At 43.9% G+C, this 26746-nt stretch overlaps 1 protein-coding gene and 1 non-coding gene across 2 annotated transcripts in view; both read left to right on the forward strand.

Moving 5' to 3' along the window:
• Positions 1-9358, forward strand: part of LOC121195762 (NACHT, LRR and PYD domains-containing protein 14-like) — an 87184-nt gene extending 77826 nt beyond the window's left edge. The window contains exons 9-11 of the mRNA XM_041059420.1: positions 2164-2340; positions 5078-5195; positions 8936-9358. Coding sequence (XP_040915354.1) covers positions 2164-2340; positions 5078-5195; positions 8936-9358 — 718 coding nt within the window. The remainder of the gene's footprint in view (positions 1-2163; positions 2341-5077; positions 5196-8935) is intronic.
• A 5741-nt stretch (positions 9359-15099) lies between these two features.
• trnak-uuu lies at positions 15100-15172 on the forward strand. The gene has a single exon. It is a non-coding gene; the product is annotated as a tRNA-Lys (tRNA).
• Positions 15173-26746: the final 11574 nt, after the last annotated feature.

Below are 26746 nucleotides of genomic sequence, written 5' to 3' on the forward strand. Positions count from 1 at the left end.
GTCCGGAGCTGTGGTCATAAGGTCTCCAGTGCCTGTCGTGGCGGTAATCCCCGAACCCGGTGGTGGACATCGGAAGTAAGGGATGCTGTCAAGCTGAAGAAGGAGTCCTATCGGGCCTGGTTGGCTCGTGGGGCTCCCGAGGCAGCTGACAGGTACCGACAGGCCAAGAGGGCCGCAGCCCGGGCGGTTGTAGAGGCAAAAACTCGGATCTGGGAGAGGTTCGGTGAGGCCATGGAGGAGGACTATCGGTCGGCCTCAAGGAGATTCTGGCAAACCGTCCGGCGCCTCAGGAGAGGGAAGCAGTACTCTACCAACACTATTTACAGTGGAGGTGGAGAGCTGTTGACCTTGACTCGGGACATAATTGGACGGTGGAAAGAGTACTTTGAGGATCTCCTCAATCCCGCTGTTACGATTTCCGTTGAGGAAACAGGGGATGGGGATTCGGTGGCGGACTCATCCATCACCCAAGCTGAAGTCACGGAGGTGGTCAAAAAGCTCCTTGGTGGCAAGGCACCGGGGGTGGATGAGGTCCGTCCCGAGTACCTCAAGTCTCTGGATGTTGCAGGGCTGTCTTGGCTGACACGCCTCTGCAACATCGCGTGGCGGTCGGGGACAGTACCCCTGGAGTGGCAGACAGGGGTGGTGGTCCCTCTTTTCAAGAAGGGGGACCGGAGAGTGTGTTCCAACTATAGGGGGATCACACTTCTCAGCCTCCCTGGGAAAGTCTATGCCAGGGTGCTGGAGAGGAGGATTCGACCAATAGTCGAACCTCGGATCCAGGAGGAACAATGCGGTTTTCGTCCTGGTCGTGGAACACTGGACCAGCTCTATACTCTCTATAGGGTGCTCGAGGGTTCATGGGAGTTCGCCCAACCAGTCCACATGTGTTTTGTGGATCTGGAGAAAGCATTCGACCGTGTGCCTCGTGGGGTCCTGTGGAGGGTGCTCTGGGAGTATGGAGTCCGGGGCCCTCTGCTAAGGGCTGTCAGGTCTCTGTACGACCGGAGCAGGAGCTTGGTTCGCATTGCCGGCAGTAAGTCAGACCTGTTTCCAGTGCATGTTGGACTCCGGCAGGGCTGCCCTTTATCACCGGTTCTGTTCATAATTTTTATGGACAGGATTTCTAGGTGCAGCCAGGGGCCGGAGGGAGTCCGGTTTGGGGATCACAGGATTTCATCCCTGCTTTTTGCGGATGATGTTGTCCTGTTGGCTCCGTCAAACCAAGACCTTCAGCACGTACTGGGGAGGTTTGCAGCCGAGTGTGAAGCAGCTGGGATGAGAATCAGCACCTCCAAGTCCGAGGCCATGGTTCTCGACCGGAAAAGGGTGGCTTGCCCTCTCCGGGTTGGGGGAGAGTTCCTTCCTCAAGTGGAGGAGTTTAAGTATCTTGGGGTCTTGTTCACGAGTGGGGGAAGGACGGAGCGTGAGATTGACAGGCGGATCGGTGCAGCTTCCGCAGTAATGCGGTCGATGTACCGGTCCGTCGTGGTGAAGAAGGAGCTGAGCCGAAAGGCGAAGCTCTCGATTTACCGGTCGATCTACGTTCCTACTCTCACCTATGGACATGAGCTTTGGGTCATGACCGAAAGGACAAGATCTCGGATACAAGCGGCCGAGATGAGTTTCCTCCGCAGGGTGGCTGGGCGCTCCCTTAGAGATAGGGTGAGGAGCTCGGTCATCCGGGAGGAGCTTGGAGTGCGGCCGCTGCTCCTCCACATCGAGAGGGGCCAGTTGAGGTGGCTCGGGCATTTATTCAGGATGCCCCCTGGACGCCTCCCTAGGGAGGTGTTCCGGGCATGTCTCGCCGGGAGGAGGCCCCGGGGAAGACCTAGGACACGCTGGAGGGACTATGTCTCTCGGCTGGCCTGGGAACGCCTCGGGGTTCCCCCGGAAGAGCTGGAGGAAGTGGCTAGGGAGAGGGAAGTCTGGGCGTCCCTGCTTAGACTGCTGCCCCCGCGACCCGGCCCCGGATAAGCGGCAGATAATGATGATGATGATGATGTTTTTAAGCTGCATCCTGTTGGTTCAGGTGTTTGGAGTTTCCATTTTCCAAACTTGTACATTCTCAACCTTCTTCAGCTCTGAACAGATGATGAAACACTCAACGCTTTCAAGCAGGAACTTTGTCTCCTAAACTCACATCTTTTATTCTTTATTCAGTTTGAGTTCCTGCAGTTTGTCAGAGATCAGCTGTGCTTCTCTGGCCTCAGCTCTGAAGTCCAACCCCTCCCATCTGAGAGACCTGGACCTGAGTGGAAACTGGAACCTGCAGGATTCAGGAGTGAAGGATCTGTGTGGTTTTCTGCAGAGTCCAGACTGTGGACTGGAGACTCTGAGGTCAGACTCCATTGTTTACTTGTGTGCTGAGATGAATATGATGTGAAAGTTGTGCTGACAGTAAAGTGCAGACATCACACTGATATTATACTGATCCACACTGAGGATCTTCATGGTAAAGTCTGTTTTCTTCTTCTGTGGTTTAGTCCACTGACTGTGGCAGAGCAATGTTGAGCTACAGATTTCAAAGCTTCATTTAACAAGAAAAAAGCTTCACTCTTTAAATCACATCCAAGTTTTTTCCACACTCACATCAACAAATATATATTCAGTATTTTCTTCTTCCAACACGACTAGAAAGTGATGAGACTAAAGTCAAAGTGACTCAGATATTCAGAGCAAACTCAGCATGTTTGTTAAATGTCGTCACCGTTACATGAAGTGAAAATCTTTTCCATTTTGTCTCAATCATTTGTTGACTTTCCTCCAAACTTCAGCCTGACATGTTTGTTCTCTGTCAAAACTTTAGGATCTTTAGTAGAATCTGAAACAAATGTCAACAACATGAGTTTGTATAGATGGAGCCACTGGTGGAGCTGGAAGAGTTTAAGAGCTGAAGTCACTATGTCTTTATTGAAGCAGCAGCATGTTGTCATTAATATTAATGAGAGCTGTGTTTGACTTTTAGTATCTGACTGTTTTTAAGCTGCATCCTGTTGGTTCAGGTGTTTGGAGTTTCCATTTTCCAAACTTGTACATTCTCAACCTTCTTCAGCTCTGAACAGATGATGAAACACTCAACGCTTTCAAGCAGGAACTTTGTCTCCTAAACTCACATCTTTTATTCTTTATTCAGGTTGAGTTCCTGCAGTTTGTCAAAGATCAGCTGTGCTTCTCTGGCCTCAGCTCTGAAGTCCAACCCCTCCCATCTGAGACACCTGGACCTGTGGGGAAACAACCTGCAGGATTCAGGAGTGAAGGATCTGTGTGGTTTTCTGCAGAGTCCAGACTGTGGACTGGAGACTCTGAGGTCAGACTCCATAGTTTACTTGTGTGCTGAGATGAATATGATGTGAAAGTTGTGCTTTATTCAGTATTTATTAGGTCAAATCTCCTTCAGAATTTCTAACATTCAAAGTGTGAAATGGTTGAAAGGAAGTTGTGAAAGTACTGACTCTGATTTTCAAAGTGATTTTTAAAGCTTTGAAAATGATTTGGATTCTGACTCTTACAGTCCACATTGACAGTGTCAGCAGTTTGACTGAGTTGAGCTTGTGTTATTCACAAAGTCTCATTGAGATCAGGATGTTTGACAAGAACTGATCTGTACAACACGTGTGAGCAGGTCTGAAGGTACAAGTGTTCATAGCTGCTCCCAATGGCCTCACTCACAGGCACAGTGAAAAGCCTGCTGTCACAGAGAGGACATGTCACCATGGTTTAAATACGGAGAGGACATTTTCACACAGTGTCTCCTGAAGACATTCATAGAGCTACACTCAGCTGCTGAGCTGAACAGGGACACAAATATTTGTGGAACCAATGAAAACAGAGCAGAGAGAGAAGTTCAAACCCTGGCTCCTTTCTCAGCTCCACACAGCCGACCAATCACTGAGCCCACTGGGTGTCAACGTCCCACTGTGTCTTTGTCACATCGACACAAACTGTGGGACACAGACCCCCCCTAAGCTGACAGCCACCAGGAAGGTGGGGCCAGGTGTTTGGAGTTTCCATTTTCCGAACTTGTACATTCTCAACCTTCTTCAGCTCTGAACAGATGATGAAACACTCAACGCTTTCAAGCAGGAACTTTGTCTCCTAAACTCACATCTTTTATTCTTTATTCAGGTTGAGTTCCTGCAGTTTGTCAAAGATCAGCTGTGCTTCTCTGGCCTCAGCTCTGAAGTCCAACCCCTCCCATCTGAGACACCTGGACTTGACAGGAAACAACCTGCAGGATTCAGGTGTGCAGGATCTGTGTGGTTTTCTGCAGAGTCCAGACTGTGGACTGGAGACTCTGAGGTCAGACTCCATTGTTTACTTGTGTGCTGAGATGAATATGATGTGAAAGTTGTGCTGACAGTAAAGTGCAGACATCACACTGATATTATACTGATCCACACTGAGGATCTTCTTCTTTGGTTTAGTCCACTGACTGTGGCAGAGCAATGTTGAGCTACAGATTTCAAAGCTTCATTTAACAAGAAAAAAGCTTCACTCTTTAAATCACATCCAAGTTTTTTCCACACTCACATCAACAAATATATATTCAGTATTTTCTTCTTCCAACACGACTAGAAAGTGATGAGACTAAAGTCCAAGTGACTCAGATATTCAGAGCAAACTCAGCATGTTTGTTAAATGTCGTCACCGTTACATGAAGTGAAAATCTTTTCCATTTTGTCTCAATCATTTGTTGCCTTTCCTCCAAACTTCAGCCTGACATGTTTGTTCTCTGTCAAAACTTTAGGATCTTTAGTAGAATCTGAAACAAATGTCAACAACATGAGTTTGTATAGATGGAGCCACTGGTGGAGCTGGAAGAGTTTAAGAGCTGAAGTCACTATGTCTTTATTGAAGCAGCAGCATGTTGTCATTAATATTAATGAGAGCTGTGTTTGACTTTTAGTATCTGACTGTTTTTAAGCTGCATCCTGTTGGTTCAGGTGTTTGGAGTTTCCATTTTCCAAACTTGTACATTCTCAACCTTCTTCAGCTCTGAACAGATGATGAAACACTCAACGCTTTCAAGCAGGAACTTTGTCTCCTAAACTCACATCTTTTATTCTTTATTCAGGTTGAATTCCTGCTGGTTGTCAGAGATCAGCTGTGCTTCTCTGGTCTCAGCTCTGAAGTCCAACCCCTCCCATCTGAGACACCTGGACCTGAGTGAAAACAACCTGCAGGATTCAGGAGTGAAGGATCTGTCTGATCTTGTGAAGAGTCCAGACTGTGGACTGGAGACTCTGAGGTCAGTAGAGGGTTGGAGTCAGTCCATGCTGCTTTCAGTTGTATTGTCCTAAACACAGTTCGTATCAAAGCAAAGATCCAGGGTCTCCTGTAAACCTCCAACCTTCTCAGTGGCTGCTTTCCTCATTGAAGCTGTGAGAGGAGAACGGGGACAGGCCTCAGGATGGGACAGAAAAACAGACGCAGAGGACAGTCAGCCAATCACAGCAGCCACAAGCTAATTGTGATCTGTTGTTGTTGTTGTTGTGTTCATGTCAACAGGAAATAAAGCTGGATCACAGCTGACAGCCTCATAGGATGTGTAGAGGCAGTTGTCCTCATTGGTCCAACTGTCCTTCCATCACATCTAATCTGAGACTGTTTGTTGTCTCATTTCAACACTAAAGAATTGATGAGTTTGATCTTTGTCACAGCTCTGAGATCAGTCTGACTGCAGCCTGCAAATCACTGGCTCTGATTTCAGAGAAGCATCATGACATTTTGTCAGCATGTGGTCTGATACAGAGCAGAACCTCTGCTGAAGTCCAGTGATCACATCTGTATATCTGTCCATCTGTCAGATACTTTCAGTGACAGCCTCCATGTTTATTTGTCAGCTGATATTTCAGAAGCAGATCAGATGTTCATCAACACACAGAGACTCTTTCTTTAAATGGAACATGAGTTGACATGTAACAGCAGTGAATCCATCACTAAACTGTTTGTGCAGTAATGAAGCTTCATGACTCAGCAGTTTATTTCCACTGTGGACTTGAGTGAAATGTTCAGAGGAAACAGACTTGATGCTAAAAGTCTCTGCAGGTGTGTGAGCTTCCAGCTCAGTGTCTTCACTCCAATACGTTAACATGAGAGCTGAGAGGAAGCTGCTACACTACACAGCTGCTCCACTTCTGCTCTGAACAGGACTGAAGTCCCTGCTGCTCTTTATACTGGATGTGCTGCATCAGTGACTGACAGCTGATGAAGTGAGTCTCTGTAAACACTGATTTATCACCTCTGTTGTCTGTCTTCTTCTCTCAACAGATGGAGGCCGTGATCTTTCTAAAGGAGAGAGTGAAGAGGACAGTGAGTGTGTTGACAGAGGACGAGCTGTGTCCTGATGATCCAGAGAGGTTGAAGCAGCAGCAGCTTGTGTGTAGAGAGGCTCTGATTGGTCCATGTTACTGGGAGGTAGAGTGGAGAGGAGAGCTTCATCCAGCAGTGACTGACAGAGGAACCAGAAGAAGTGGAGAAGACTCTCAGTGCTGCAGTCTGAACTGCTCTGAGAACAGCTCCACTGTCAAGTCCACCATCATCCCTGTGTGTTCCTCTGGATCTGAAAGAGAATCATCAGTGTATCTGGACTGCTCTGCTGTTGCTCTGTCCTTCTACACAGTCTCTGCAGACACACTGAGACTCCTCCACCTCCTCCACCCTCCACCTGGACTTTATTTGATCTTTTCTTCTTCATTCACAGATGCTGAACCCAAAGTGATAAATCAGATTAATCAGCTCCATCATGTGGTATAATGGAGCAGATCTTGCAGGTTCAGAGTTATGCAGTAAGTTGAGGCATCATTATGTGTTTGCTGTACAAAGTACACAAGACATATATTAATATTCACCATATGTCTTCTTCTTCTTTAGTCCCAATGAACGATCTGTATATATTTCAGAAGATGTCCACATTAGTAAACACAGAGTTGTGTGTGTCCCCCCTATTGAACACACTCTGGTACTGCAGATAACATTTAATCCAATTTTCTGATTGGCTGAGGCTGGTGAATTTTGTGATTTGCCATTTCATTCATGTGAGAACATGACTGGAACTTGTACAGGAACAAATTCACAATCTGAAGCAGGCAGAACATTTAAACTGGAAAAAACAATGGAGCCTTTCTTCAGATATAATAATTCAATTATACTACAAACAGCATTATAGTATAACATGTTATTAGAATGACATAAACAGTAATAGAGACGAATAGAGACCAAAAACAAAAAATGTACCAGGCTGTAAATATGTTTTTTTAGGCTGTAAAGTTGGTTATTTTAACATGGGGGTCAATAGAGAACTGCTCACTTCTGGAGCCAGCCCCCAGCGGCAGCCGAGGAACTGCAGCTTTTTGAACGAGGAAGTGATCCTCACTGCTGAAACCTACAACTCCCCCCTTGGTAAAATGCAGAGAGTAATTTCCCCAGGAGGGATCAATAAAGTAATTTAAAAATATATATATGGCACAGCCCCAACACTGAGACAACCCATTGCGTGAGTACTTTTACTTTAAAAAATACTTTTATATTTGTGCTTTTACTTTAGTACTAAGCTTCAGTACTTCCTCCACCACTGCTCTCTATGATATCACACTTTCTGAATTAGTTCCTCTTCTGCTCTCAGCTTTCTTACCCTGGACTTCATCTGTCAGCCAGTGATGATGTTTAACCCAGCACGTGCTTTATGGTTCACTTCTGTTTATCTGAACATCTCAGCTGCCATCCCTGGTGGGGTGAGTGCAAAGAGGTTTGGAAACAATATAGAGATGACATTTCTGGAAATCACATTCAAAATGATCAGCTTTACTCAGTACTCTAAAACAGCTCCTATTGGCCCACATTTTCTCTGCTCCTCCTCTGTTTAGGGGCCAGGAACCATGGTCAAGCCCTAAATGTTACATGGACACTTTTCTTCATCACTACAGAAGTGTTTATGTTTGTACAAGTTCATGTGTAAAGCTGGAAATACTGCACACACAGCTAATTTTAGCCTCTGGAATAAACTCTGAGTGAGTTAAAATAACTCTGTTCCTGGAGCTGAATTTTTAACTCTGAAACAGAGTTAACTTGAACTCCTCCTGGTGTTAAAATACTCATCCCTCACTGAGTGTAACTCTAAAATTTAGTTAATTTCAATATAAACTCTTCTCCAGTGTTGACACCTCACACTCAAAATGTGTTTCATTTACAGTTTTCAGAATTAAAATGTATTCATTATTACATTATTCAGTTTTATGGGAAAATGACCACCAAACACCAACCTGTTGATTTTTTTTTTTTTGCTTTTATTTGTGAAAAATACATTGAAAAATTCAATACATGACACTTTGAAATAACTGCTGTCTTAAAACTGTAAAATTTAACAGCACACAGGCAGCAAATAATGCCAATGAAAAACATTTGTGAAGTTGCACAAAACATTGTAAACAACACATTACTGCATAATAAAATGTCTGCAAATGTATAAAAAACTGACACATTTCTCTGTAGTGCATTGTGTAACTTTTTTTTTTTTTTTTGGTCGCTGCTCGTGCGGTCGACCTGTAGATCGTGAGGCAGTTTTTGTAATATTTGCACTTTGTATATAGATTCTTATAAGCTTAGTCCTACAGACTGCTTAATATCATCGCCAATCGTTTCTTCTCTTTTTTCGTTGGACGTTGGCTAATACCTTTGTTTTATCCCGCTAACTACAAAGTGAGTAGTGACCATTTTTCTCCCTTGTTTACACGTTGCCTGGTTACGCTGCTGGATCCCTGCTCACCGTACCCACGGATTACAACGAGCTCTGAGCAAACCAAGGATCGCAACATGGACAGCTGTGGATTATTATGGACTCTGCTTTTGTATTTTTGTGGTTATCAGCGGACACGATAATGGCAAACCACAGCCATCACAATCTCCCAGCCGGACAACGAGTCACTTACTCCAGAGACTTTCTACTGCGGCTCTCACTGCCTCTATCGAGCCCACTGACAAAGACACATTCCCTGAGGAAATCCGACGGGACTTTGACTCCACAAACAACACGAAAAAGAAGGAAACCAGGAGGAGGAAGAAAAAGGGCGGAATTAGAGCTAGACTGAAGAGGGAGAAATGCAGATATCGTGCGCTCACGTCTGTCATCCTGGTGAATGTGCGCTCTTTGAGCAACAAGGTGGACGAGCTGCAGCCCAATGTTAACTACATGCACGGATATAGAACTGCATCAGTGCTCGCTTTCACAGAAACTTGGCTTGGCAATAATGACAGTGATGACACGCTGCACATCGACGGCTTTGCCCCCGGATCCGACTCGACCGGGACACAGAACGCACCGGGAAGCTACATGGCGGAGGTGTGTGTTTCTACGTAAACACACGCTGGTGCTCCACGGTCGTCGTCAGAGAGGAGCTGTGCAATGCAGACATTGAGCTTCTGACCGTCTCTCTTCGCCCCTTCTATCTTCCAAGGGAGTTCCCCCAGCTCTTCTTCATCCTGGTTTACATTCATCCCAGAGCAAATGCAACTGCAGCTGCTGAACACATAAAGGACACTGTAAACAGACTAGAACTCATGTCACCAGACTCTCCTAAATTCATACTGGGTGACTTCATTCACTGCACAGTTGACAAATCCCTGAAAGGATTTCAGCAGTACATCACCTGCACGATCCAACTAAAGAAAACACTGGATAAATGTTATGGATCTATCCCCAATGCATATAAGTCTATTGCTCTTCCTCCTCTGGGCTCCACAGACCACCACACCATCCTGTTGGCACCAGCCTACATCCTGGTCATAAGGAGAATAGAGAGGACTGTCAAAAACATCAAGCAATGGACTAATGACAGCATTGCCACTCTGCAGGGATGCTTTGAAACCACAGCCTGGGACAACATCCTGGCATCCACCAGTGACATCAGCGAGCAAGTGGATGCTGTGTCATCATACATTTCTTTCTGTGTGGACAATATCATTCCCTCCAAACAGGTCACCATCTTCCCCAACAACAAACCCTGGATAACCAAAGAGCTCAAGGAAATCCTCAACAAAAAGAATCTTCTTCACTGGTGAACAGAGAGGTGAAAGCTGCCATCAGAAAAGCCAAGACAGAGTATAAGACTAAGGTGGAGGCAAAATTCACTGAAGGAAATCTACGCTCAGCTTGGCAGGGGATTAAGAACATGGCTGCTGTAAATACACACCACTCACAGGAAGACACCCCACACACACACCCCAGGTGGAAGACCCCCTCCCAACGACCTCAACTCCTTATTTTCCAGATTTGAAACAGACAACACCTCCAAAACAGAAACCTTTATCTCCTCCCTCACTAATGCTGAAGTGGAATTATCCTTCAGCACAGTGGAGGTGGTAAGAGCTCTGAAGAGGACCAAAACAACCACAACACCTGGTCCTGACAATATCAGTGGACATGTCTTACGGCACTGTGCAGAGCAGCTGGGAGGTGTGCTGCAGCTGCTGTTCCAGATTTCTCCTCTGCATTCAACACCCTGCAGCCACACATCCTTGCAGAGAAACTACACCATCGTTTCCACCTGCTGGAGCAACTAATCCATTGGGTCATAAACTTCCTGACCAACAGATCACAGAGAGTGCTGGTCAGTAACAACCTCTCAGACCTCATCTTCACCTCCACCGGTTCCCCTCAGGGCTGTGTCCTCTCTCCTCTGCTTTTCATTCTATACACTGATGACTGCAGGTCCACCCACCCAGTGTCATCTGGTTAAATACGCTGATGACCCAGTTCTCCTGTCCCTGCTCTCTGGCTGCTCTCACCACCTGGGCCCAGCACTCCAGCGCAGAGCTGAATGTGGAGAAGACAAAGCAGATGGTGGTGACCTTCTCTAGAAAGCAGAGGGAGCTGGTTACAACATCTGTCAGCACAATCCACGGGAAGCCGTGGGTCAACAGCACCATTCTGAGGACATTCTGTCGCTCCTTCATAGAGAGTGTCATGACATTCTCTATAACCTGCTGGTTGCACTCCATCTCTCTTCAGAACAGGAACCATCTGCAGAGCACAGACAAGCTCTGCTCTAAAGTCATTGGTCTTCCACTTAGATCACTGAACAGTGTGTGAGCAGCAGACACTGAGGACAGCACATGCAGGACTCAGAGGAGAAGAACAACCTTCATTTGCAGAGCTGTTCTGCTCCTCAACTCCCTACCACCCCCCCCCCCATGCTATTATTGTGTGGACTGTGTAAACTGTTCATGTGCCTTGAATTGCCCCCCAGGAGACAAATAAAGTTCTTTGATTTGATTTGAGGTAGACGACTACTCACTTTACAGTTCAAGTATAAAACAGTAAGAGAACTAATTCAGATTAGAAATCAGATTATACAACTGTCTGATACAACATAACATTATGAATCACAACCATATGACATCTGAGCATCAAACCATTTGAAATATCTTAATCTCTCTCTTTCTAGAATCAGTTCACTCTGTGTAGTGTCACTCACTTGGAAAGCAACAGTGGCATGTTCATCAGTACCAGTGCACACAAAGAGTCCAACACGATACTCAGCTCCACAGCATTTCACCCACTGTGTGACACAGACGATGGCTTCACAATCAAGGTGAAGAGATGCTGTTATATCTTCAGAAAAATCCAGTGTTTCAACTGAACACATTTTAACTGGACCAGACTCAACTGTTTTTAAGGACAGGCATTCCCAGTGATAGCTGCTTGATAACCTGCTTGATAAATTCCTCCTCCTCTTTATTCAGTCGTACCTGTATCAATATTGTACAGAGCTGTCTGCAAAAATGTGTACAGGCTGGAGAGAGCGTCATCATACTTCACACTGAAAACAAAATGTGACTTGAACAGCTCATCAAAAGCACCAAAGGATGTACATGACTGACATGACAGAAGCTTTTTGTCCAAGACAATATAAAAGGTGAAAATCTGGGTCTTTGAAGTTTCTGTAGAAAGAAGATATGGCTGATGGGTTCCTTCAGTGGTCAGGAGATGATCCTCAAGGCTTTGGGACGACTGAAACAAGAGAAATATGTTTACAAAAATGTGTTTATAAAACTCAGCAACATCTACAGTATTTGGAAGTTTTGACAAACCTTCTGAAATTTTACCAGATGATCCGTTGTCTCTCCGACGCTGATCTTTGTGGGACGCTTTCTTCCAGCTGGTTGTGGAGTGAGAAGATGAAGCAGCACCAGAAGAGAAGCCATGTTGCTGTCCCACTCTGGGGACAGAGTGAAAAGTACTTTTACACTCAATATATATATTAAGTAGTGTGTTTATGATATTGCTCTGTGCATTGTTCTAATGGTTTTACTATGATCTTAAACATATACACATATAACAACTATTAATGGCCCAGTCATTATAAATCTGTGCTGCAGAGCAAAGCAATGTTCAGCCCTCACACTGAATCTTAACTGCAGACTTAAGTGGCCTATTTAGACTCAGAGATGCTTTTGTAAAATAAATCAATAAAAACACAATAAACTGACGACTGTTGGACGACTCACATAACTGCATTACTATTCTGATGATAACTGTACCTGCTTCATCAGCAGTGTCAGATCCTTCATTCAGAGCAGCTTTCAGTTGTTGTTTTAAGAGAGACGTCTCTTTCAGGTTCCTGCCTCCTTGATAACTTTATCTTTAAAACTGCTGTTCCATTTTTCAAGTAACCTTGAAGCAACTTCTGCTCCAAACATCAGTGAGAAGTCTTGGAAAATCTAAATAAAAAGAGAAAAACAACATTTTTTACTTTAAAAAATATATTTAATACTAACCAGTCCCTTGACATCCAAGAAACGTGTGGAATACATCAGCTGACCACTGTGGGTCAAGAAGAATCTGCTGATGGTAGTAGAAGGTTTCTCTCATCTTCTGTAACACTAAGTCAGGATCAGCTGTGTGGTCAAGAAGAGATATGGCTTCCATGCATTCATCTCTGATTGGCTGATCATCATATGTTCTGGATGATGTGGGACCTCCTTTTAGCTCCACTCTACTCTGGGATGAAGAGGTGCTTTTGGATTTGTCTTCATGTGCCACTCAAGAAAGGGTTAGGGCCTTTGTTGCTTTGAATATCATAGAAGAGTTCCTGAAAGAAAAAAGCTGTCTCAAGGAATTAGGAATATTGTCTAATAAATAATGATTAAAATCTAGTTGTATACAAGTTGGAAAACAATTACATTTTTTGCAAGCACACTGTCCATCAAAGGCTGGCATCCAGAATCACTTGTGTCTCTGCTTAAAGTGCTTGAGACTGACAGTGTATCTGTCAGACTTGGAGAGGAGGAGCCTTCACACCCTTGCTGCAGGACACTTAGATCTGAAGATCACACACACACACACAAGTATAAGGCAAATAAAATCTAAAGTCCAGCACATTAAAACTATATCACATACCTGGCTGGATATCACCTGTCTCAAGACAAAACATTACCATTACCTATAACTCTGCTTACCACAAGTAGTGAGGGTCACATATTCTGTCAGGTCTGAACGATCAGCCAGGTTCATAGGTGCTTCAGTAGATGGGAGGTCTGAAATGCAGACAACACATACAGCTTAATATGAACTGATTAAATACTGTACTTTGGAATTCTTATCATCCACTTCTCACAATCACATATTTTTGTCTGTGTCAAGATACAAATCTCTAAAAATATAAGTGCAGCAAAATAGGAATTTTTAAATGTCCTACCATCATCACTGTAGATGAAAAAACACAGATCTTTGAAACATCCTCATCCACCTCTGCTCCCTGTTGATCTGTGACTTTCAGTGTTGTAGTCTCTGGGATAAGAAACTTCTGCTGGACTATACCATAACAACTCCACGTTACAACATGTTTACATCTTTATTCATTTAATACTAAACATCTGACTGACCTGCACTGAGAAAATCTGAGAAACAAGCCTCTTTCAGTTTAATGTACTTCTTCTTCCCTCCATGTTGTACTTTGATCAACTTGTTTGCTAATAACATGTTCAAGTTAAAGTTTATCCCAACTACACACTGTTAAAATACTCGTTTCTCACCACTGTTCAAAACAGCAAGGCTACAGTTTATAAGCTCAACTGTTAGCATGCTAGCCCAAACTAACTTTTCAGCTGCGTCTGCGCCGTTGAGCCGGAAATTATACTCTTAAAACACCGACATGCGGTTGCATTGTTGGATGGTTATTTCCAAAACAGTATTAATTACCTTCAAGATGCGCGTCGTCATTAATATGTGAAGCTTATCAAACAGTTTGTCATTACCGTCATACAGACACATCACACGCCACAGACAGTATGGCCGACATTAACGTTTGAGTGAAAGCTAACAGCTCCACAATGGCAGCTAAGGACAGTTAGCTAACTAATGCTGCGGGAGCTACTTGCTCTAAATAATGGAGTAAAAGCAATGGGGTTACGTTCAACATCAAGTTCGCAGTCATTAGCGGTACTATGTAAGTAGTTAAAGTGAGAACAATGACAAAATATCACACATTTAAAGTACTTTCTGATAAAAATCATGCTCTTACCAGCCTTGTGACGACGTTCCTTGTGCTGCTCATGCCGCGATAAAATGCGTCGTGAACTCCAGGGACAGAGTTAAAACCAGATCCTGAACACCAGGGAATAAAGTCCAAAATTCAACTCGGCCTGGGTGTACACCTTAACACAAACTGTAGTCAGAGTTATAAAATAAACTCCAGAAATGTAACTCTTTCACACTTTTTTGCCTGACTCCAAATTTTAGTACTTTGGTCCTGAGTGTTTATTGTTGTAATTCATTTGGTATTTTTGAGAAGATTGAATATCATTAGTATGGGTTATGTTTTGGTTAATGTTAGGCTTTCAGTTATGATGGTTAAGGTTAGGCAACATGTGTCCTCACAACTATAGTAAGACAAGAGTGTGTGTGTGTGTGTGTGTGTGTGTTTGTCCTTTGATGCCTTTGATGTATCAACATTCTACAGTCTGATGTCAGAGGCTGCAGTAAGTGGACACACAGCCAGAGACAAGTTCAGAAGTCAAACAGGAGCAGAAACAGTTGGACTGGACAGGACTTGCTCATGATTTAGGAAGAAAGAAGCACATTTATTGCCTAATCATTGAGCCTGGATAGCTCAGTCGGTAAAGCATCAGACTTTTAATCTGAGGGTCCAGGGTTCAAGTCCCTGTTTGGGCGTTCGTTTTGGGGGCGGCGGCATGTTAAGTGTGCGGCTTTGGACTTTGGACCGCCCGGAGATCGGAGGGTCGCTGGTTCAATTCCTCAACCAAGCACAATTGATACGCACAATGGATATGGGTGGTCATGAAGGAAATGCCCCCCCCCCCCACCTATGTGACCATGGCAGTTGTGCCCCTGAGCCACCGATCTCTTCGATCCCCGGGTTCCTTCTAGGATAGCCCCCTGCCACAGTGTCTCTAGTGCATGTGCATGCTTGTGTGTGTCTTTCGTTCACTTTGTGTGGGTAAAATGCAGAGAAGGGATTAATACAGGATTAAAACTTAAACTTAAAACTTGACAAGGAAGGTCCAGATCACTTGGAAGGTTTTCAGTTAGTTGATGTCAGTGTTTCAGTTCAGTGGGATGTGTTTGTTAAATTGCACGATGTCTAATCACACAAGAACTTCAGCCCAAAGGTTTCAGTACATGTTCAGTTTATTTATTTTCATATTGTCAACTTAGGTTTCCATTTTTTGGTTCAAAGCATTATGGGTTAGTTTTGGTTAGTGTTAGGCTTTCAGTTATGATGTGTCCTCATAACTATATTAAGACAACAATGTGTGTGTGTGTGTGTGCGTGAGAGAGAGAGAGAGAGTTTGTCCTTTGATGCCTTTGATGTATCAACATTCTACAGTCTGATGTCACAGGCTGCAGTAAGTGGACACACAGCCAGAGACAAGTTCAGAAGTCAAACAGGAGCAGAAACAGTTGGACTGGACAGGACTTGCTCATGATTTAGGAAGAAAGAAGCACTCAGATATTTCTGCACAATTATTGACAAGTCAGTCTGTAAATTAGCCTCAGGTTGCTGCTAGCCTCCACTGTTGCTGAGTGGACACGCTCAGCTTCTCTCTCCCTCAGGTGATCACACGTAGCCTGATCGAGAATTATTTGCCAGCTGCTTTGTCCTGCACGGAGAAGAAATACTGCTGCTTTGCCTTGTTCTACCTTACCGGGGTGTTTCTGCCGCGGTTCTCCGCTGCGGTTCTGCCGGTCGCTCGGTCGCTCCGGTGTTGCTGCCGTCGGGCTGCGCAGGTGAACAACGCAATCACCCCCTACCTACGCGAGTATTGAATGGGCAGTTTCGTTTGCCTTGGGCCTGGACTTTTAAAAATTGAATGAATGCACGGTGGGGTTGCTCTTTATTTAATGTCCCCATTTCCTTTGTTGCATTTAGTTAGAATGGGTTTTGGGTTATTGTTCTGATTATTTTGTTTTTTTTTTATAGCTTTATTTCTATTAGGTTAGGTTATTTGATTTATTAAATATCCTGTTTAACTAGGTCCTGTGCTGGTTTGTTTTATTTTCTTTTTCTTTCTTTTCTTGCTTATTTTTTGACGTTCTGTGATTCAATTAGCCCTGATATTCAGTTGGATTTTTTTTTTTTTTTTTTTTTTTTTTTTTTTTTTTTTTGTTCCTTGACTGTTTCTTTTGCTTGTGACAAGAATTTTATGTTTTGTTTAGTTACTGATATTCTTAGTGCTTTGATTAATTTGTAAGCATTGATTTATTGTTTTCTTTTGTTAGTATTTGTATATTGGTTATTTATTTTCCTGTGTTTTCCACTAATTTTATTTCCTTGTCCCCTGTTCAGTGGCTGAAAGCCGAAGGTGGTGGTGGTCGTGTTGCTGGGTGGTGGTTTCCCCCTCTTTCCTGTGTCATGTGCCTCCTCTGGTCCTGGGTTCCTTTCACTACGTGTGCGTGGGTGTGTGTGGCTGTCACGTGTGGCTGGGGTGATAATTTTTGTATATTATTTGGGATCCCTCACCCCTCTCCTCGAGCTGGCCCCCTGGTAAGCCTCAGCCCTGATAGGGTCTCCCCCCTTTCCCCTCACGTCCCCTGTGTGTGAATGATGTTTTATAGTATTTTAATACTCTGTGTGTGAATGGTGTTTTCTAATGTTTAAAGACATACTGAAGTTATTTTGAAATAAAGTATATTGATTATTGCTCTGGAACTACGTCTCTGCCCGTTGTAAAACGAACCCGGGTGCCTTGGAGTTGGTACAGTTGACTGAAACTATTTCCTTGGGCGAAATTCCCAAAGTGGTGTTGTCTGGCTTCGTAGGTTGCTCTTAGTTGGGTGTTGTAGTGATCGACACCATCCGCTATCTGCTACAACCCCATTATCATCTATCTCATCTCCCTCGCTCGCCACACTCAGATCAACAACTTCATTTGCTGTGCAGTAAAGTGGAAAAACACTTTTTTCACTGTTCCAGCACAGTTTGAGTGTTAGTGACCATTCATATCATGACTTGATGTGACTACAACCAACACAATGGAAAATCCTATTTCTATCTCTAACACTGAAATATCACATTCAGTGTGCAGCTCACACTGTTGGTGGTTGGTGTCTTCAGACTCCCTGAAAGCTGACATACAGTATTAGTTGAAGAAGGTAGTATTTTTATTTTGGATGAAACACATCCAGGTGTATCACTGTCCCTGTATAATCACTGAAAACCATCACTGAAGTTCATTGTGCAGAAGTGACTGTTACATGTCCAGGCTCCACAGTATACCATGGACCTTCTGCAGCCCCACACCATGAGCTGATCTCTTAGGTCAGGACTTTCTAAATGTACCTCAGACATGTTTTAAGACTCAGGAAGATTGTGCTTTCCAGTTTGCAGCCTCTAAACTTTGGAATAATCTCCCAGTAAGTCTGAGGTGTGTGGACTCTGTGGACTCTTTCACAAAGCAGATACAAATCCATCTGTTCAGACAGGTTTTTAGGTAACGTAGTATTTTCTGTTTACATTTGTGTTCTATATCTGCTCCTCTCTTGTATTTTATCTGCTCTTCTTATTGTTTTACTTATTTGTTTCTCTCTCTTTGACTGTGAAGCAGTGTGTGACTAGATTAGAGCCTTTGTGGAGGCAGAGTGATGAGTCTGTGCTTTAAATGACAACTGGGATTGTGGCCAAAAACTTCTTACCTAAAACTACAAACCGTTCATCCCGCTTCATCCTGTGCCCTCGACAGACTTGATAATGAGCTCACAAAGAAACTAATCTCACTTAAGGTCTCAATCATTGTTCTCCTTCAAATCTTATACCAACAACCTGTAAAAGAAACAGCGTTCTCCTGTTGGCTTTTTAATTAGGTATTGAATTGAATGTTTTATTAGTGATATGATTGTCAGTTGTTAATGTGAATCACAGTATGTTGCCTCTTAAATACAGTCACAGCAGTGTTTGTCCTTCAGAGCTGTGCAGAGGCTGAACTGGGCTGTGTCTCTTTTGTCAGAGTGAGGTGTAAAGGTGCTCTCATGAGTGTTTGTCTGCTGACTGCTGGTAGAAATTAGGGATGCACCGATGCATCGGCTGAACATCGGCACGCCACAGGGCTGTGTCCTCAGTCCCATCCTCTACACCCTGTTCACCCACGACTGTGTGGCCTCTCACAAGGACAACATCATCCTGAAGTTTGCGGACGACACCGCCGTGATAGGACGCATCACTGGCGGGAACGAGGCAGCCTACAGGAGGGAGGTGGCCACTCTGGTGACATGGTGTGAGGACAACAACCTCACCCTCAACACAGACAAGACCAAGGAGATGATAGTGGACATGAGGAAGGAGAGGAGCCCTCATCAGCCACTACTTATCCAGGGTCTGGAAGTGGAGAGGGTGAGCAGCTTTAAATACTTGGGGGTCCACCTCAGCCACGACCTCACCTGGACACTCAACACCACACAGCTGGTGAAGAAAGCTCAGCAGCGGCTGTACTTCCTGAGGAGGCTGAGGAAGTTTGGCATGTCACCAAAGATCCTCAGGAACTTCTACAGCTGCGTTGCTGAGTCCATCTTGACCAGCTGCATCACTGTGTGGTACGGCAGCTCCACTGCCATGGACCGCAAACGCCTGCAGAGAGTGGTGAAGACTGCGTCTAAGATCACCAGGACTCCTCTGCCCTCTCTGCAGAGCATCTACCAGCGCAGAGTCCACAGGAGAGCTGCCTCCATCATCAAGGACCCCACCCACCCACAACAAGGTCTGTTCACTCTCCTCTCTTCAGGCCGGAGGTACAGGAGTGTGAAGTGCAGGACCACCAGACTTAAAAACTCTTTCTTCCCGTCTGCCATCAGACTCCTCAACAGCTGACAGGAGTCTGTAACAACAGGCTGCAACTTTTGCACATACTGACTGTTATTATTTATTACTGTTCTGCACCTTAATAACTGCACACATACCGCACTGTTCACATAACAGTTCTTTTGCACAGTCTTCACTTCACTCTCAGCTGAATTTGCACAACAGCTGATTTGTATATATCAGTACAGTTTATATTTTATGTAACTTTTTTTCACTTATGCTCTTGTTAATATTTTGTAAATACTATTATCTATTTTATTTTACTTACAACGTTTTGTATGGCATTCTGGGTGAAGAGCAAAGTAAGAATTTCATTGTACAGGGAAACCTGTTTCCTTACTGTGCAAATGACAATAAACCCTTTGAATCTTGAATCTTTGAAACATTACGGAGGCTTCAGTATCTCCACATTTACAAGGTAACTGAAAAAAGATAAATGAAGAAATCATCCATTCTCCTGCTTTGTACTTGTGCTGTCTGAGTTTTCTTCTCTGCTTTTAAATCAAACACAGTTCATCTGCAGATGATTCAGTGGAGCTGTAATGAGCTTTGGGAAAAGGACACATCATCACTCAGGTTTGCCTGTTTACCAAAGGTGTTTCCCAAGTGAAAACACACAACATCTGCAGTTTGCATGATCCAGTTGAAAGTTACATACATTATGTTCATTACTGTATATTTATTATACAATCATTACTAAAGTCTGAGAGAGCCAATAAATCCAATGCTCATATTTGTCATATCGACATTTAAGGTGTATTGATTCGTTCAAAACGTCAGTGCATGCATTGAGTAACATGCAAGAAAACATTCCACCTTAATAGTTGCTGGTAAATGTCAGTAGCCGTTGAGCACACAATCAAATGTTAGATTGACTTTATGAGTAGTTTCATCATGTTGAGAATATTACAGTCAGTCAAACATCTGGCTAAGTGGGATTAGATGATACCAAGGATGTAGCAGGTTGGAATTAGGCTGGTGTTAAACAATATGAGCCAATGAACACAAGTAGTTTGTGTTTTGCTCTCATTTGATTGTGAGCACGTGTCATAGTTGTATCTAGTTCATTAACAGAAGGCACCACACATCTGCTGTTCACTGGATGTTGAGCTGAGGAGACTGAAAATATATGACTGATTGTTACACTTGATATATGTAATGCCAATTTATCATATAGCCATATATTCTCTTATCATACACTCGTATATTCTCATAAACTCGTATATTCAATTCTGTGTGAAGTACATACAACTTGACCTGAAGTGACCTAATGTGCTGAGTATGCTGTTCATTGTGCCTTGTGAGGACACCTGCTTAACAGCAGCACACATGTCTCCCTCTCTGTCTGCGTGCTGTAGCTGCAGCAGAGAAGGCTGTGGTTGCATCACGTGACATTGTGGGTTATGGAGATTTGACACTCATGGTTCCTCATGCTGTTGCTCATATTCTGCACACACAGAAGACCTCTCATCTCTCTGCACAGCGCTGGTTAAGATATCACACTACTTTGCTTGATATGCCTAACATTACTGTTAAAAGATGCAGTGTACTTAATCCAGCAACTCTTCTCCCAACTGCAGCAGATGGAGAAGCACATGACTGTCTTCAGATTCTTGATGAAGTTTGTACACCCAGACCAGATCTTTCTACGCAGCCCATACCAAATGCAGACATGGAGCTGTTTGTGGATGGTTTGGCGTCTCGCAACGTGGACACAGGTGCTGCTCAAGTGGGTTTTGCAGTAGTGACACCACACGACATTTTGCTCAGTGGCAAACTGCCATCACATTTTTCAGCACAAGCTGCAGAACTTGTAGCTCTTACTGAAGCCTGTAAACTGGCTTCAGGTAAAACTGTGAATATTTACACAGACTCGCGTTATGCGTTTGGAGTGGTGCACGATTTTGGGGCCCTCTGGCGACATAGAGGATTTCTTACATCTTCTGGCAAGCCCATCTCACACCATAAACTTGTGTCTGCATTGCTAGATGCCATCCTCCTTCCAGCATCCATCTCTGTGATCAAATGTGAAGCTCACACTAACAGTTCTGACTCTATTTCTACAGGAAATGCTGCAGCAGACGCAGCCGCTAAAGCTGCAGCATTGTCTGGTTCACCTTTCACAGTTAACTGTGTCTAACACTTCTGATACTTGCTCATCTGCTGATGTTTCTGTTCTGCAGTCTCTTTCCACTCCTCAAGAGCGCACCATGTGGTCAAAATCAGGTGCCACATTTAAAGACTCAGTGTGGATGGGTCCAGATAACAAACCTTGTTTGCCACGTGCTCTTTTCCACTGTTATGCTAAACTGTCCCATGGGAGAGACCACGTGGGCAAAGGGGGAATGTGTGCTGCTGTTAATTCATCATGGTACACACGTGGTTTTTCAACTTTTGCACAGGATTTTTGCAGGAAATGCCTAATTTGTGCATCCAACAATGCATCAGGGGCTATTCATATGCCACCTGCTGGTCATCCACCACCTGACAAACCTTTTGATCATTTAATGATGGATTTCATTGAACTAACACCAAGTGAAGGGAAAAGATACTGTCTTGTAATTGTTGACATGTTCAGCAAATGGGTTGAAATTTTCCCCTCTTCCAAACAGGATGCTGGAGCTGTGGCTAAAGCACTGCTAACTGAAATTATTCCTAGGTGGGGAATTCCTTCAGTCATCAGCAGTGACAATGGACCAGGTTTTGTCAACCAAGCCCTGAAAGAAGTGTCAGACTATCTTGGGTTTGACATACGTCATCATTGTTCATATCATCCACAGAGTGCAGGTGCTGTTGAAAGAGAAAATGGCACCATTAAAGCAAAACTTGCTAAATGTTGTGATGAAACTGGTCTTTCGTGGGTTAAAGCACTTCCACTGGTGCTTTTCCACATGTGCACGCGAATAAGAAACTAATATGGCTTGAGTCCATTTGAAATCTTGTTTGGCAGACCCCCTCAGACAGGTGTAGGTCCAGTTAGGCATCCTCCCCTTACCACAGGTGCATGTGATGATGCTATGTTGAGATACTGTGCCAACTTGTCTACAACCTTGTCAGCATTGCATTCACAGGTGAAGAGTGCCCTGCCATCTGCAGCCACAGCAGTCCTCCACAACTTACAGCCTGGAGATTGGGTTCTCATCAAAGATCACAGACGCCGTCACTGGAAACAAAGGCGATTCCAGGGCCCGTTCCAGGTTCTGCTGACCACTGAGACAGCTGTAAAGGTTGCGGAGAAGGCCGCATGGGTACACGCCAGCCACTGCAAACAGGTTCCTGAACCAACAGCCGACATCTAGACACCAGAGGAGTAAAGCTGAGGAGCTGACACAAATTCACCTCTAGACCCAGAATAATGGTCTAAGAATACAATTGACTCATCTAGACGTTGAGGAAGACAACTGGGGTGTACGCCGTGCGCTGCCCCTAACCTGCAGCTGCGTTGGAACCATCTGCAATATAAGAGTGAGGGGTGAAAAAGCGCCCTCCTCCACCAGTAGCGTGCCAAGCTCCAACGAAGTGACCACAAGCTCCGTGTCACCAACAAGAGCAACAATGGAGCCCAGACCATGGCATCCCTTCAGGGGGCCAGGATGGTGCGGTCTCAGAGGTTCAACAGCTTTACTTATACTTTTAGCTGTATTTGTGGTATTTGTTATTGTTTTCACACATCATACACCACCAGCTAATGCTCATAACCTAACCACTGTACATCCTAATGTGTCACAATTCCGAGCGCACATGCGCACTCCACGCTCTGTTGATTTATATGAAACTAATCTGTGAACATCGTGGCTAAATTTCACAGCTCAACAACTGTATGGAGGTAATACGTCCTGTTTTATGTGTGCAGCAGGCAGACCCAGATTGCTTACGATAGGTATTCCTTTTGAAGGAGATGATTGTGTTTCCACCAGTACTAATTTGTGTAAGCACAACTGTTTACTAGCTCGAGGAGCCTGCTCTAGAGCCTCCTCTTGGTCCTCATGTAATCTAGGATCCACCGCAGGAAGACTCCCGCCGCCCACAAGGACAGCTCCACCACCTTTAAACAACACACACATTGTCTGTTATTATCGCCCCACCGGTAACCAGTCCGTCGGAAATTGGACGGGGCCGTGTACTCAAATTGTAGTGGCACAAAAGAACATCTCTAGCGACTTTGTCCTGAATAAAAAACAACTGCAAGCCCTGGTATGGTACGAGTGGATAGGTAAGCAAATCTATCTAGTTCCTGATGTTTTCAGGGTTTGTGGAGATAATAAATTGCGTTCTGTCCTGCCTTTTAATTGGACAGGTTTGTGTAGTCATGTAATGCTGGTACAGGAAATTGTTGTCATTCCTGAACAAAGGTTCCTTGCAGCCACTGACCGTCACCGGCAGTTCCATGTATTTGGAATGGACCCTAACATATACATTGATGAGATTGGCGTTCCCCGTGGTGTGCCTAATGAATTTAAGGCTAGAAATCAAATAGCCGCAGGGTTTGAATCCATTTTTATCTGGGTAACGATGAACAAAAATGTCGACTGGATCAATTATATCTATTACAATCAACAGCGTTTTTTCAACTACACTAGAGACTCCTTTAAAGCCCTAGGAGAACAACTACATGCCACGTCCCTAATAGCTTGGCAAAATCGTATAGCACTGGACATGTTGCTGGCTGAAAGAGGTGGCATTTGTGTTATGTTTGGAGAATCCTGTTGTACATTCATTCCCAACAATACGGCCTCCAATGGTAGCTTTACACGGGCACTGACCAAATTAGAAGCCCTTACAGTAGAGTTAAAAAAAAAAAACAATGCAGGTACTGACACATGGATGATGGACTGGTTTGACAGTAAGTTTGGTAAATGGAAATCAATTATCGTATCTGCTATCACTGGTATACTTATTGGTGCAAGTGTGTTCAGTCTGATTGGATGTTGTATTATTCCCTGCATTAGAAGTCTCATTGTAAGGTCTATTGATAGGTCAATCACACACCAGATGGCCTCTCTGGCTGAGACCCATCTCCTGTCAGATGTTGAAAACCCCACTGATTGGATTCCTCCTTTTTATGATGATGATGATGATGATGAAGATGATGTTTAGGTTTTAAGTTTTTGTATTTTCCCCAGCTTGCTATCAACTTAAGGATGTCTGTGTCCTACAAAAACAGCTAAATGCATATTTTAACATTTATCAGCTAATGATGTGTCTACTTAAACCTAAAGGAATGTAGTCACTGATGATATGATAAATTTGTATATACTTTCGTGTGGCCATTTTATGGCCAAAGGGGGAATTGTAATGCCAATTTATCATATAGCCATATATTCTCTTATCATACACTCGTATATTCTCATAAACTCGTATATTCAATTCTGTGTGAAGTACATATAACTTGACCTGAAGTGACCTAGTGTGCTGAGTATGCTGTTCATTGTGCTTTGTGAGGACACCTGCTTACGTCTTGGACAAAGACTGTCTATTCTTTATCTTTGTTGCTGTCCGGTGTCTCTGAGCATAACTTACACTTTATCTCAGTTGCTCATTAATTTTATCACTTGACCTCGAGCTTGTATTCTTTGCCTGCCATCCCTGCAATCCTGGTATGTGAGAAAGAGACATTAAAAGCCCTGGGAACATGGAGCTCGGGGTCAGACCTCTGTAGCATGGTGTTGCTGCGTGAGCTCTGTCCTTTCTGCAGAAATTGATTACTCTGAAGATTTTATTTTGTAATAAAACCTCAAAAGACAAAGATTGTCTAGGGAATTTTATTTCACTTCTCATCAGGTGGAAAGTGTTTTTCCACCACACTTAGTACTAAAGTAAAAGCACAAATATAAAAGTATTTTTTAAAGTAAAAGTACTCACGCAATGGGTTGTCTCAGTGTTGGGGCTGTGCCATATATATATATATTTTAATTACTTTATTGATCCCTCCTGGGGAAATTACTCTCTGCATTTTACCAAGGGGGGAGTTGTAGGTTTCAGCAGTGAGGATCACTTCCTCGTTCAAAAAGCTGCAGTTCCTCGGCTGCCGCTGGGGGCTGGTTCCAGAAGTGAGCAGTTCTCTATTGACCCCCATGTTAAAATAACCAACTTTACAGGCTAAAAAAACATATTTACAGCCTGGTACATCTTTTGTTTTTGGTCTCTATTCGTCTCTATTACTGTTTATGTCATTCCAATAACATGTTATACTATAATGCAGTTTGTAGTATAATTGAATTATTATATCTGAAGAAAGGCTCCATTGTTTTTTCCAGTTTAAATGTTCTGCCTGCTTCAGGTTGAGAATTTGATCCTGTACAAGTTCCAGTCATGTTCTCACATGAATGAAATGGCCAATCACAAAATTCACCAGCCTCAGCCAATCAGAAAATTGGATTAAATGTTATCTGCAGTACCAGAGTGTGTTCAATAGGGGGAACACACACAGCTCTGTGTTTACTAATGTGGACATCTTCTGAAACATATACAGATCGTTCATTGGGACTAAAGAAGAAGAAGACATATGGTGAATATTAATATATGTCTTGTGTACTTTGTACAGCAGACACATAATGATGCCTCAACTTACTGCATAACTCTGAACCTGCAAGATCTGCTCCATTACACCACATGATGGAGCTGATTAATCTGATTTATCACTTTGGGTTCAGCTTCTGTGAATGAAGAAAAAAAGATCAAATAAAGTCCAGGTGGAGGGTGGAGGAGTCTCAGTGTGTCTGCAGAGACGGTGTAGAAGGACAGAGCAGCAGCAGAGCAGTCCAGATACACTGATGATTCTCTTTCAGATCCAGAGGAACACACAGGGATGATGGTGGACTTGACAGTGGAGCTGTTCTCAGAGCAGTTCAGACTGCAGCACTGAGAGTCTTCTCCACTTCTTCTGGTTCCTCTGTCAGTCACTGCTGGATGAAGCTCTCCTCTCCACTCTACCTCCCAGTAACATGGACCAATCAGAGCCTCTCTACACACAAGCTGCTGCTGCTTCAACCTCTCTGGATCATCAGGACACAGCTCGTCCTCTCTCAACACACACACTGTCCTCTTCACTCTCTCCTTTAGAAAGATCACTTCCTCCAGCTGTTGAGAGAAGAAGACAGACAAGAGAGGTGATAAATCAGTGTTTACAGAGACTCACTTCATCAGCTGTCAGTCACTGATGCAGCACATCCAGTATAAAGAGCAGCAGGGACTTCAGTCCTGTTCAGAGCAGAAGTGGAGCAGCTGTGTAGTGTAGCAGCTTCCTCTCAGCTCTCATGTTAACGTATTGGAGTGAAGACACTGAGCTGGAAGCTCACACACCTGCAGAGACTTTTAGCATCAAGTCTGTTTACTCTGAACATTTCACTCAAGTCCACAGTGGAAATAAACTGCTGAGTCATGAAGCTTCATTACTGTACAAACAGTTTAGTGATGGATTCACTGCTGTTACA

This window comes from Toxotes jaculatrix, chromosome 16 (assembly GCF_017976425.1).
Source record: "Toxotes jaculatrix isolate fToxJac2 chromosome 16, fToxJac2.pri, whole genome shotgun sequence".
Lineage (NCBI taxonomy): Eukaryota > Metazoa > Chordata > Actinopteri > Toxotidae > Toxotes > Toxotes jaculatrix.